The 13,140-nt window shown below is 36.0% G+C and overlaps 1 protein-coding gene and 1 long non-coding RNA gene across 2 annotated transcripts; both read right to left on the reverse strand.

The window, feature by feature from the left end:
* Window positions 1-74: 74 nt before the first annotated feature.
* Window positions 75-8,734, reverse strand: LOC121415945 (chitinase-like protein PB1E7.04c). The gene is made up of 8 exons (XM_041609352.1): window positions 8,659-8,734; window positions 7,430-7,579; window positions 6,137-6,399; window positions 5,183-5,276; window positions 4,467-4,613; window positions 3,925-4,214; window positions 3,411-3,504; window positions 75-3,003 (listed from the first exon to the last, which is right to left on the reverse strand). Exons 1-8 carry the CDS (start codon window positions 8,714-8,716, stop codon window positions 1,043-1,045), a joined length of 3,057 nt encoding a protein of 1,018 aa, XP_041465286.1. The 5' UTR covers window positions 8,717-8,734; the 3' UTR covers window positions 75-1,042.
* Window positions 8,735-8,737: 3 nt separating this feature from the next.
* Window positions 8,738-10,795, reverse strand: LOC121415948. Its single transcript, XR_005970075.1, has 3 exons — window positions 10,683-10,795; window positions 10,085-10,196; window positions 8,738-8,798 (listed from the first exon to the last, which is right to left on the reverse strand). It is a non-coding gene; the product is annotated as an uncharacterized LOC121415948 (long non-coding RNA).
* Between the last annotated feature and the right edge of the window lie 2,345 nt (window positions 10,796-13,140).

Raw genomic sequence — 13,140 nt, forward strand, 5'->3', positions numbered from 1 at the left:
TAAGCAATAATATAATCTTGAATAACAGAACCTTTAGACCACATAAAAATTATAGAAATTCAAATACATGTATATACTTTGTCAATTATTGTCTTTGTTGATTATTGTTTATTCGTTTTGTCCTCAGAATACCATATGAAAAAAATAATAATCATGTCTGATTATCATGATGACATCCGTTCCAAAACAAATACAATTTCAGGATTTTGATGAAAAGTCTTAGATATTGTAATTCACAACTCTAGAAAATATTACAAATATATTTTATCGCATAATGCAACATATACTTGCAGCTTCTTCGCTTCGCGAAAGTACTAGTGCTCTCACATAGCAATTTAATGGCCAAGTACAAGATTGGATGGTTGCAAATTTGGTGGAAGAGCTTTTCATAGAGAGTTCAGCTTTCTTGACTGTATTCAGGTATCCATAAAGCTTACTGCTGCAAATTCGATGGTGGCCATACTGCCTAATCTACATTGTACTATCCGCCAATTGTAAACCAGTTGGAATTCGCGTTAGGCATGTTAGGGGACTCATCGGTCCGGCCCCATGCCTTCGCAAATGTTCTCATCCAGGATTCCTCTATTATGGGAGATGTGGCCTGTTCATCTAACCATGGACTAACTGGCTGAATGTCTTCTCGAAGTTTGTAATGTTCTATGACAATGCTTGTCTTTAAACGGCTCTAGAGTTCCTGTTGATTTGCGATGTGACACCTGCTTTGGAACCACTCAATCCCTCTGACCGGTATGAAGTAATGAAATATGGCTCACTGGCTTTGTAATGTACCGGATGCATGGGGTATGGGCCTTCGCGATGTCGTTATAGTAATTCGTGGCGTGACCGTGGTGGCTTTCCTACGGTACGTTTTAACTTTAATATATAATCCCTAAATAGTTTGTCCATTGTCGGTAGTACAAATCGAAGACACTTCCGTTATATTCATGAACCAGCACAAAGTAGTTGATATCCATGAGCTCGAGGTAAGCCGGATATTTTTTTCAACGTTTTGTAATTGAATATTGACAATTCAAGACAGATTTCAAGTAAAGTAAATGTTTTCCATTTCAACTGACTCAACGGATGGTAAATCCGACATCCCATCTACTTTTGAAGGTTCAATTAATGTCTGTTCGGTTGCTTCTACAGCACCTACACGGTTGCAGCCTCTATGTTTAAAAGATAGAGCACTAGCGCCTGCTTTCCAAAATCGAATAATCACTGCTACTGTGGCTCCAATGCCAAGCAATCCGAGTATAATCCCAATGGATATAACTGCCTCTTGATTTTTCTCGAAGAAAGAAGCACTTATAATCGCTGGTTCGTGTGACGATTCTTCTTTTGGTGAGGCAGATGACTGACGCCTTGAAACTACAGCATTTGTTGATGATATAGCGTTGTCTTCAGTTTTAGAAAGATATGCAAGAAGCGTTGTGGTTTCAACGGTAGATACTGATATATTCTGAGGTATAACAAACTGATCCGTGATTGATTGGTTATCCGTTGTATTAGAAGCTGGTGTGTATGAATCAAATGGATGATTGGAAGTCGACATTTCGTTGCTGATTGTGATATCACTTGGTCTGGTAGAGTATGTAGACTTGCTCTCATTCAAAAACGTTGGCTGCATTTTCTCAGATGAGTGATCTTTAGTCACTGTAGTTGACGTCGTGTGATTAGTGTGAATCTCCGTCTCATTTGGAATAATCGGACTTGCTGATCCAAGAATGCTGCTATTTGATATTGCAGTTTCTGTGACAGAACTATGCACGGAAGTTGAATATGTACTTGCTGTCAGATTGGAGGCACTCGTTGGCCCTGTTGGTAGAGAGGTACCGTCTGGATCAGTTGCCCCAGTCCTTGATGCTTTCGAAGTCGTTACCACGTATACATGTGTTTGTTTCCTTGATAAGGGTATATTTGTTGTCGGTATAGCTGACTTGGTTTGCATAAAGGTGGAATTTTCAATCGGAGAAAATGTCTCTTCAGAAAGACTTAATGAGTGTTCTGAATTTTGCGTGGTGGCTGCCTCCATTACCGTGGACTGATCAGTTGTCCATTGTGGAGATATGTCATCTTCGATAGATGTGCCAAGACTATTTTTTATACTTGCTGTTGATGGATTGTTGTGAGCTTCAGGAGTAGAATAATAAGGCATCGAAATGAAGTCTGTTGACAAAATTGTCTCTGGAGTGGTGATCTTTGAAAAAGAGGATTTCGCTTCTCTAAGAGTAGTAGATTCGCGTACGCTTGTTGGGCCCATCGATTGACGATCAGTGCTTATTTCAGACGCAGTTGAGGTATGTGACGCTGGTGAGTTTACAGTTTTTATTTTCGAAACTTTAGAAGGAGTTGTATTGCCATGCAAAGTTGTAGGATTCATCGCTTCAGGGCTGCGTATTCGACTAAAGAAAGTCGGAAGCTTAGTCGGGTCTATTGAAGAAGCCAATCCGGTACCAGTGGAATGTTTGGGACTGCTAAAGGATGTTGTCGTCTGATTCGAGGTTGACGAACTGATCTTCGATTTGAAAGAGGAAGACGTATTTTCCATTGGAGATGTTTCTTCAGGCAGGATTGTTGTTGTTTTCTGCGTTGGTTTGGCTGTTGTATGATTTGTATTGATATTAGTTGGTATCGTCGATAGTTCTCTAGACTTAGATCCTTCATGTGTCACATCAGTAACAACTCCAGACGCAGATTCCGACAGAAAATAGTCTGAACCTGTGGTTCTGGGAAAATATGATGTAGTTCTTTCTTGCAAAGTTGTACGATCCTTTATTGCCAACGGACTTACTGATTTGAGGACCTCTGATTCTGTCGTCGGAGATTGAGGAGAAAGGTTTTCATAAGTGCTGTCCACTTGTGTCGTTGGCTGGAATGCTTCTGACGTTCTATCCTTGCTCACTGTTGAGATGGATGGATTTGTCTTCGCAGTATTGATTTCCTGGGTAACTGGGTTCGAATGAAGTGTAATCCAGTCTTTAACAGATTGTGTCGTGAGTTCTGGGTATATGCAAAAGTGTTAAAAAAGGATAACAGCTTAAGGGTAATGCTTGACGATTAAATTCAACTTCGTTTTTCTTTTTATTCGATAATACATTTTTTGGGGTGGAGTGTGCACGTTGATTTCAAAATTCAATTTTTCTTCTTATTATTTTTAGGGGGGGCTAAACATTAAATTGGGTAATTGATCGCAAAATATACACGTCATGCTAAGCGACCCGTTATCGTGGTTATTCCAGCTACCAGGAATTTAAGAATTAAAAAAAATCATTCATCTGACCTTTTGATATATGAATGAAATGTCAATGATTCCATCATGTTTACGTAATGTAACATTTTATGAACGAGGAATGCGATAAATGACTAATATGTTCTGTACTTAATAATGTAAGATTGCATATTCTCACCAGATTCTGGACAATCAACAGAATGCATCAATTGTACATCATCAATAGCCATATCTCCTTTGTTCCCGTCACCTCTAATAGCCTCAAAAATTATCTGTTTGAAATAGAATATGAATATTAGAAGAAGAAAAAAAAATAGTGTCTGTTTAACTTTCTTTTGATAAGACCGGTGAATACCGAGAGAGGGCATTTGATATTACCAAATTGAAAATTTAGCATATCACAAGTCATCGAAAAATGATAATGATAAATAAGAGTCATCAGACGTTTGTATGAATAAAATACTATTTTAATACAAACAAACTTTAACCAAACTTATTCGAGGCTTAAAGATCGTTGAACCGCTGAATAGGTTCTTACCAATTGTTCCTCATTATTTTATCATTAATTCTTTGTTTCTATATTGTATCCATTTTGTTTTGAAGTTACTGACAATTAACAGCCCCTACTAATGTTTCTTCGATTGACGTTTGCACATGTACAACAAACAGACAAATGAATCACCAATACTCACCACAAAATCTTTACTCATATCAATGGCCACCTCTGACATTTTCCATCCATCACCCTGATCCCCATTCGAACTCCAAATCAAAGTTGCCGAGGACATCGTGGTCGTTGACGGGAAAGTATCCGTGGTCATTGCATACACATTCATTTTTCCCATGTGTTTGCCATACATATGGTACCAAAATATGAGGCAGGATGGATTTTTGAAAGAGCGGGAACTCTTGAAGGCAGGAGAGATGAGGCGTGCCGTGCTCCCCAGAAGTATTTTGTTGGCTTCGATTCGCATGTAATAACCTTAAACGAGAGAGACACGAGCAAACGATCAATATGGTATTCGGTATGAAGTACCAATCACAAATTGATTTTTAAAACATTATTACCAGCCGGAGAATTAGCCCATTGGATAAAGACAGAGACATTACAAGCAAAGGTATCATGGAGTCTGATCATTTCAATCATTGTCATCATCATCTTCATCAGCATTGCAATTTTCACCATAATTGTTATCATTATTCATGGCAAAAGCTGTCATTCTAATCGACATACCGTTTTCATTGTTAAGGGTATGGTCCATCGTTGGGCCTGTATAACTAGTAGGAGTGCCAGAGTTCTGTCTGATGAAATCAAAGTCAGCCGTTAGGTCATGAGTGAAACCGCATGTGTTTTCATCCTCAAATGTACAATCCATGTCATCTATTGTTGGAAGAAGGAGAACAAAGTGTTTTCATTGAAATTCTGAATGGCAACCGAAAGATCGAAACGCAAAAATTGTAGATAAATAGTCTCCAATCTATCGTTTAGATTACACAAATATTTGTTCATAACCAACTGTCAGCAATAATCAATATACTACCGTTCCAATCCCATCTTAAAATGTAGTTAATGATTTCGAAAATTCATAATAAAAATTCTCTTTCCGGCTTCTGATGTAATTAATGCTAGTCTGATGGTCACCGTTAGACCGAAAATAGCCTGAAGTGTTCATTATTTATGACATTAAAACAAACAAAAGTTCGTAAATTAAGAGGCTTTTATAGGAGGAAATTATAATTTGTTTAACAAATTTTCGGCATTACTCCTATTTGTTTCGAATCCCACTGGTTCCAATTTTTTCTGACTTATGATTCATGATTTTCATACAGATCGAGCATACTGATCTTATGATTTTCATTACAGATCGAGCATACTGATCTTAAACAAATAGGAGTAATGCCGAAAATTTGTTAAACAAACAAAAGTTAGAAAAATAAAATGAATCATACCAAAAGCGGAACAGGACCCTGTCGTGATCAGTATGTCATCTATTGCCAGAATGAGACCGTCTGAAGAGCCTGATTTCCGGGTTACGAAAACAAGCTGTATAAAAAAAAATACATATATGACTATCATCTTTTACTTTTTGCATCCATTAGTTTTTATCAGAATAAAGATATTTCAAATTAGAATCGTAGTATGTATCAAATTCTAAGAGTATATATCATTTTAACGGGCATACAAACCTACAGCCGTGATAGCCAACCTCATATCCTCCTCTACCCATATCTTGCCAGGTTAATTACCCAATATGAAACATTATTAGCAGTGCAGTCTTGTTATCGATATTGTACCACTTATTCATTTCTCAACCTACATGTACATGTACAAATCGCAATACACTTACCAAGTAGCAATGTACGTGTTTTTCCTCTCAAACTTTAACCATTTTACCTTCTCTCCAACAATAAAATTAAATGCCGATTTATTGAATATTTTTATTAATAATTGTATCTCAAAAGGTATTTTTAGACTAGCTATTTCTAACAAAGTCAACGAGAGACTATAGGTCATTGGTCACTTCACTTCCCCTTTAAAGTGTCTGCCAATGGGAGTACATTTGTTTTTCTTTCACAATCGCAACATTACATTATTCGAATACATATCAATTCAGCTCATATCAGCTCCATTTATATTTTCTTTATCAAAACAAATTTGAATATAAACGTTAACTAATTCATTAAAAAACAATCGAGTTTCAAAGGAAAGGCATACGTTAACACATCTACACAATTAAGTATACATCTGTATTTATTTAGCCTTCTGGTCATTTCCTTCATATTATATGGTGTCTATATATATCTAGAAGTGACAACCATAACAGCTATTAACGACGGCGGCCATCAGCAAAAACTGAAAATAGAAATACTGTTTTTTCCTAAATCTCGCAACTGCAATCATACCTGAAACATCAGTTCTTGAGGCGGTATCTGAAGCGTGTCTTTCTTCCACGTGCCATCTCGTCCAGCCGACAGTCTACCCAATTCCATGAAGGATTTGAATTCCGGGGCGATGGCGAAACCAGTCAGCGCGAATGTCGACCACGACGATGAGTAGACGAACACCTCGAGGCACATGACATCCGTGATCGGGGCAAAAAACGGAGAACCGGTCCGTGCAAGTGAGGAGGTCGATGGTGATTTTGTATTCACGGATAGATAATGACCTTTAGAAGAATAATTGATACAGTTCTATGTTCATCAAGGCATGCGCTTTATCATATACACATGTGTATCATATATATATATATATATATATATATATATATATATATATATATATATATATGTATATATATATATATTATCTAACAAATAATATTAATAGCGATGATAATGACAATATTATTATTGATGGTAATGTTAATAGTAATGACAACATTAATAATAAAGAAAATGACATCAATTGTAATAACGATAATAGTAATAACAACAATAATAATAATACATTTGTATAATCAAGTCATGCCATATCCATTTGTAAAATGATATGTTGCAGTTGTAAGATGAAAGTCAAAATAGCATAATATCCGCTTTGCCTCTTCATTAATATTGATAACAAACAATACAAACTAATTGAGTGGTACCAATATATTAGCGTTAAAGATAAATTCCAGTATTGGTAACGATCTCAAAATGACTTTTTACAGAATCTAATGTAATGACCACCCAAGTGTCTGTTTGTATGAATAAAAAATATGTGCCAAAGGATTCTGGAAGAAATTGTGTAATTGCTGAGAAATAAGCAAAATAAGCGCGGATTCGGTCACTTCCGTCGGGTCTTTATTCCAGCAATAATAATACAGTGTCCCACGTGTGCCTATCTGTGTTGGTGATCTTCAGTGTGAACATTTTTCAGCGTAGATTTCAAGATTCACAATGTTCAGTTAATGTAACTGTACCAGATCTAGATCCTCGATGATATACTGACAATTAAGCCTTGTTTTAGAGACTTTCTCACGAAATCAGTGTTTACTGCAACTACTGTAATTTATCTTTAAGTCTTTTGAGGGGTGTTTGATTTTGCTATCTGTCTCACTCACACACACAAACACACACACACACACCCTTTATGTTTCTCTCTATATTTCTCGCAATATACACATCTCTCTCTTCTGACACCCTTTCTCTAAATAACATTCTTTTCTTTCTCCTAATCTTTCTCTCATATTTTGCTTTGTGATATATTTAATGTACCTATACTTGTTCGCAGTGTGTTGTCTACATCGGGGCCAATGCCCGTCGAAGCGTTATCCCAGACCCAGTTGAAATCTGTCGGCATGTATCCAGTGAATCCACAGTCATTCCCTTCGAAATCACAAGCAAAGTTTGGCAAGTCTTCCAATCCTAAGGTATATAGAATCAGTGTCGATTAGTATGTCATTCTATCGATCTTTACAAAATATGACATGTATTAGCTTACAACAAAGAATTAACGTTACATAGTGATCCCTTCCCCATATTGGAGAAGAACCAGGCAGCCATTTCGCTAATTATCTCAAATACTAGTTATTGGTATTTCTGATAGCAATTTCCAAGACATTTTTCATTATAAGTAATTAATCAACGTAGCCATGGATTATGAAAAATCATTATGCTCGTGTAATTGGGCAGTTACAAAATTCACCAGGCTGAATTTTAGGTAAACTCTATCCGAAAATTAGATAGATTCGTGGTAAATGTTCAACTTAGGAAAGCCAATGAAATTGTCAACATGATTTGAAAGTGTATAGTGCAGTTACAACTCGCTAGATTATACTTTAGTACGGAGCATTTAAAGTGTAATCGACTTGACGACTTGGTGAGATACTTTATCTTGCCATGTCGACATAATAACCTTATTATGTCGACATGGCAAGATACATTTTCTCGCCAAGTTGACTTATGGAAATTTACATGTCGACATGACGAGATACGTTATCTCGCCAAGTTGACTTATACAAAGTTATATGTCGACATAGCGAGATACGTTAACGTGCCAAGTTCACTTACAAATTATGTCAAAATGGCGAGATATAAAGTGTTCAAGGCCCGGCGAGAGTCCAAATATCTCGCCAGGTTGACATATAACTTTTTTTTATAAGTCGACATGGCAAGATAAAATATCTCGCCATGTTGACATATAACTTTTCATAAGTCTTCTTGGCAAGATTAGGTATCTTGCCATGTTGACATGTAACCTTTTTAAGTCGACTTAGCGAGATAACGTATCTCGCCATGTCGACATAATAAGGTTATTATGTCGACATGGCAAGACAGAGTATCTCGCAAAGGCGTCAAGCCGATAGCACTTTAAAGGCTCCGTACTTTAGAAATCAATCGGCATAAATCTTATAGAGAGAAAATCCGCATATTTGGTTCAACATCCTCTTCCCCAAAACATGATGGAGATTTCTGCTTCAAGAGATGAATAGACGCGGTCTTACCATTTGTTGTGATTACGGTTACAATGATGTGCATGAGAAATCCCAACAATAATTCCATTTTCCAAGGAGAAAAATCTAAATCATCTGAATTCCGTTGTTTAGAAAGGCATGAAACTTCCATCACGGCAACTCCGAAATACCTAATCATTGTAAAAGGGAAACAGAAAGATTATTTTATCAATTTATGTAATAAATTAAATATTACAGAATATATTGAACATTGTGAGAAAGTTGGGATAAAGACTGGTCATTGGCAAGGCCAATTTTTTATTCATACAGCTTTGACTTGAGCAATTCTATAATACCTTAGCCAATTATTAGAAGTACCATCCATGGTTATGAAAACTGCTGTAATGCATCCAAACAAAATGATTAACCGATATATTTATCTTCAACGTACAACGATTATATGCAGATAAAATGTTGGTATGTCAGTCGGATAACGGTAGGATAAATCAATGCTAGCAGTTTGATATACCTGTAAACTGTGAACCACTCAGGTAAATGAGACGACATACATGTAAATATTTCTCTCCTTTTATAAAGAAATTAAGTTATAAACAAGGAAATCATTATCTGATTCACTTACCTTTCATATCAGCGATCACGAACGTTTAAAAGCATTGAAGTAATTTTCGACATATTCGATTTGAATGGGTTATCGAGTCATTCCCAATAGGTAGAAACATGATCTGAAGAAACTTTAACGGGTTGGGGAAACATGCGAAAGTCATGGAAACACCAAGGCCTAACAATGCTATATATTTGCTTGTAAACGCCTTTCTCGCTAAAGAAGACACCTCTTCTCATAAGTATATTGTGTTGGTCAGTTGGTCGAATTGCCGGGCAACCAAAACTTATTGGGTGAAGAATGCGTGGAAACGTGAGCAATCCGTCAGATAAGCCTATACAGAGAGGACAATTAGACCCGTATGGATGTACTTTCCATTGTTATTGCAATTTTTTTGTAATTATTTGTTGCAAGGACTGGATAGTCTTCTATAGCCAAATGTTGAAATTAATGCAGGAAAGAACAATTTCAGTATTGAAATGTATCAGAAAATTTTCACGATTTAATTTTGAGTAATTTTTAAAAGGTATTGCCATAATTTGAGCATCGATATTTCCACGGACTTTATGGTGATCAATTGAAGAATATGTTTAAATTGTAACATTATACTAAGCTTCAAGATTTTCTCTCTCGTTCTTTTTCTCTCCCTCATCTCTTTTTATTTTAGCCTACTTTGTTTTCTCTCTCTACTTTTCCAGCGACACCCTGAATAATAAAGGACATTTAAAAACAACGGCTGTTTCAATTGTTACAGTAATAATGCCAAATCACCAAATAAAAGCCCAGTATGAAACCTTCTTGGTGCTCTGTAAAAGAAATGTGATCAAATCATTGTGACGATTAAGAAATACTAACCATCGTTTATTTCCTTACAGTCCGTGTTCCGATCTGAAGTTATGAAACTATTTTCGTTTGGAGTCGTAATCTTAAATGATTTCCGAAGTTACAACACCGTCAATCAGAAGAGCTGCATGGAGTTTAAGCAGTTATCGACAATATTATATCTCGTCGTTTGCTTCATTTTTACATCCAATACTATTTTCATTAGGTCCTCCATCCATCATAAACCAGGCTGAACAGCCTGAATATATTTTAAAAGGTTCCGAATTATTATTGTTAAATTCAAGAATCTATATTGTAGAATATAAACAAATATAATGGCGTCAATATATTTCGTCCGTATTTCCTTTTTTTTTCTTTTGTTCATGTAGACGACAATAAGTTTTGGGGGATAAATCTTATTCAAAACAGAAATAATCAATTATCAAATTATTTTCAATAAAATTATTAATCGAGACAAAAAGTCTACCCCGAGATGACAAGGCAAAGGTTTGATGGGTATATAACATCAATGGCTTTTGACTCAAGTACCGCCAAATACAAACAGGGATGATGACCATACGATCCATTAAACAGAGGCTCAACACTTCAGGATGCGGTCTCAATACCGTACCTTTGTAAAGAAATGGCCATCCTGTAACCTGAATTTAACATACTTTGTTTGCATCATAGCAAATAATTCAAGTATTGCTATTTCCAACGTGATTTGATTTGATGACGTAGATGAAGTCCGTTGACCCTTGACAAACAAATAGCTAAAATGAATTCTGCAAATATTTTTGTAGGACAATGAAAAAATGAATTTATGATAGTACTCTCCATTCCTTTTGTAATAATTAGCAACGAAAAACAATCAGAGGATAACATCATATACATGATAAAGGGGTAACTTTACGGAAACTGAACATGGTGAAAATAAAGCATTTAATTAAAAAAAAATATTTATGACCGATAACTTTCACAAATAAGAAGACTGTTTGGCAAAGCTTTTGTCGAGCAAAAGAATGCATCATTTTTTTTTATTTCATTTAACACCAGTCCGGAATCTATATATGACCACACCAGAGAAGTGATAAAACAACACCGGTTTAGTTTTGGAATAATTAGAAATAGGTGTATATACAACACAAATTAGTGTTAAAACAGCATCGAATCAATTTCACACCGGTGTTGTTTTACACTTCTCTGGTGTGGTCATATAGAGATTCCGGACTGGTGTTAAATGAACACCGCAGTTTTTGTAGTGTCTCTTTAAAAAGAATGATTTGCTGATGAGAAATAAAAGAGGTTTAGACAGCAAATAGCCATACAAAAATGTGATAAAAATTTTGCTTATATTTGGACAGAAGGGGAAAGTACGTTTGTTTCTAAAAATTATTTTGAACCATGTCTTTTGGGAACCTCACCTCCGGCCAATTGCATCAGTTTCCGTTGGAAGACTTGCACATCATTACATATCAACATTTAGGGGATCAGGTGGGGAGGTATACTTTTTTTTTCTTGATTGAATAAAGATGACATGTTTGTCTCAACATAGACCGATCAAATCACATTTTCCTCATATTGGTAGCTTTCGTCTCTTACCGTTCTGATATGACTGAATTTATTTAGGTCTGATTTCAAATTTCCCAAGGAACAAAATAAAGTAGCGAGTTTTTCATACTGTTAATAATAATTTCTCTCCGTTGGTGAAAAAGAACTTACGACGAGGGACTTGATTTCCTTTATATTTTGTTTATGATGGTTATTATTAGCTACATTTAACTACACGGGGTGAATTTGAGTCCGAATTTGTCCTGTTTGTCTTCCATGGATGCAGTTTTGAGATTAGAAGCCCTCTCCGATGCCCTCTCTTGCCTACAAAAAAAATGTTTAAACACTTTATAAACGTTGAGAATCCATAATCTTGTCGGCGGAAAACCCTACATAATTATGTTAACTGGGGCCACTTTTTCCATAAGTATGTACAAAAACGTAAAAATAACGATCTGACTGTGATTTTTTTGCATGGCCAGCCCCCCCCCCCCCCCCCCTTCATAACTGTTCCGCGGCGCCTGGTTAAATAAAACATCTCAGGTTAACACCATGCAGGCTACCCAATATTCTCGGAAATCTCGAGAGTAACTTAATACAAGTAGTCATACAGGCATGGATTCAAGTCCCGTGAGGGCGCGAATATTGTGGCATCGTGTATCGAATGCGATAAGACTTGTCAGCATATACGTTACATTCACACCGGCAAAACCGACTCAGTTGCCTGTTTCATAAAACTAGTTATAATTATGAATATGCAATAAAAACTTAAAGCTACTGTAACAATTCGATTTGATTGGCTGATAGCAAAGTTGTTAAAGAAATTGTAAATTGGTTGTCATGAAAAATATTTATGAAACGGGGCACAGTTCTACTAAAGCTATGATTACATTATTACCGATAACATATCATCGGCCGGTTTGAACTCGCTTTCGTTCGGTGTTCCTGAAGCGTTTGGCTGTCAAACTGGATTTACATCACTCCATTCCACTTTTATCACATTGAATTATGTTGGGAAAATGCCATAAACTGATCATATGACGCCATCGCTTGTTTTTGCTTCCCAGTTGTTTTATGAAAAATAGTCCGCATAAATATTGATGAGGTTTCCATGTAACAAAAATACAATACATGTTTTTCCCTGTTGAATTCCATGCATACGAAGCGTTTCAAAGATCATCGAAGCGAACAAACGAATAAACACTAGTATGATCTCAAGCACTATGTTTGCACTCAGCAAATATGGTAAATATGATAAATATATCCACTTTTTGGTATTTGATGTAAATATTGAACTATTTGTCGATTTTACCGGATCCTCCCCCTTTTAAAGGCATGGTTCGATGTGATATGTTTTATGGAACACCTGCTTTAAAGTATGCCTGTTGATAAAATATACTCTAGTACATGCTTATAACTGGGGAGATTAAGTGTTATTATGGAATCGCATACATAATGTTGCTGACATTTAACATGTTTACTTGTCTGATGCAATTCAATCATGCTTGCTTGGTTTATGCAATGTGTTTACTTTTCAG

Source organism: Lytechinus variegatus, chromosome 5, assembly GCF_018143015.1.
Source record: "Lytechinus variegatus isolate NC3 chromosome 5, Lvar_3.0, whole genome shotgun sequence".
NCBI lineage: Eukaryota > Metazoa > Echinodermata > Echinoidea > Temnopleuroida > Toxopneustidae > Lytechinus > Lytechinus variegatus.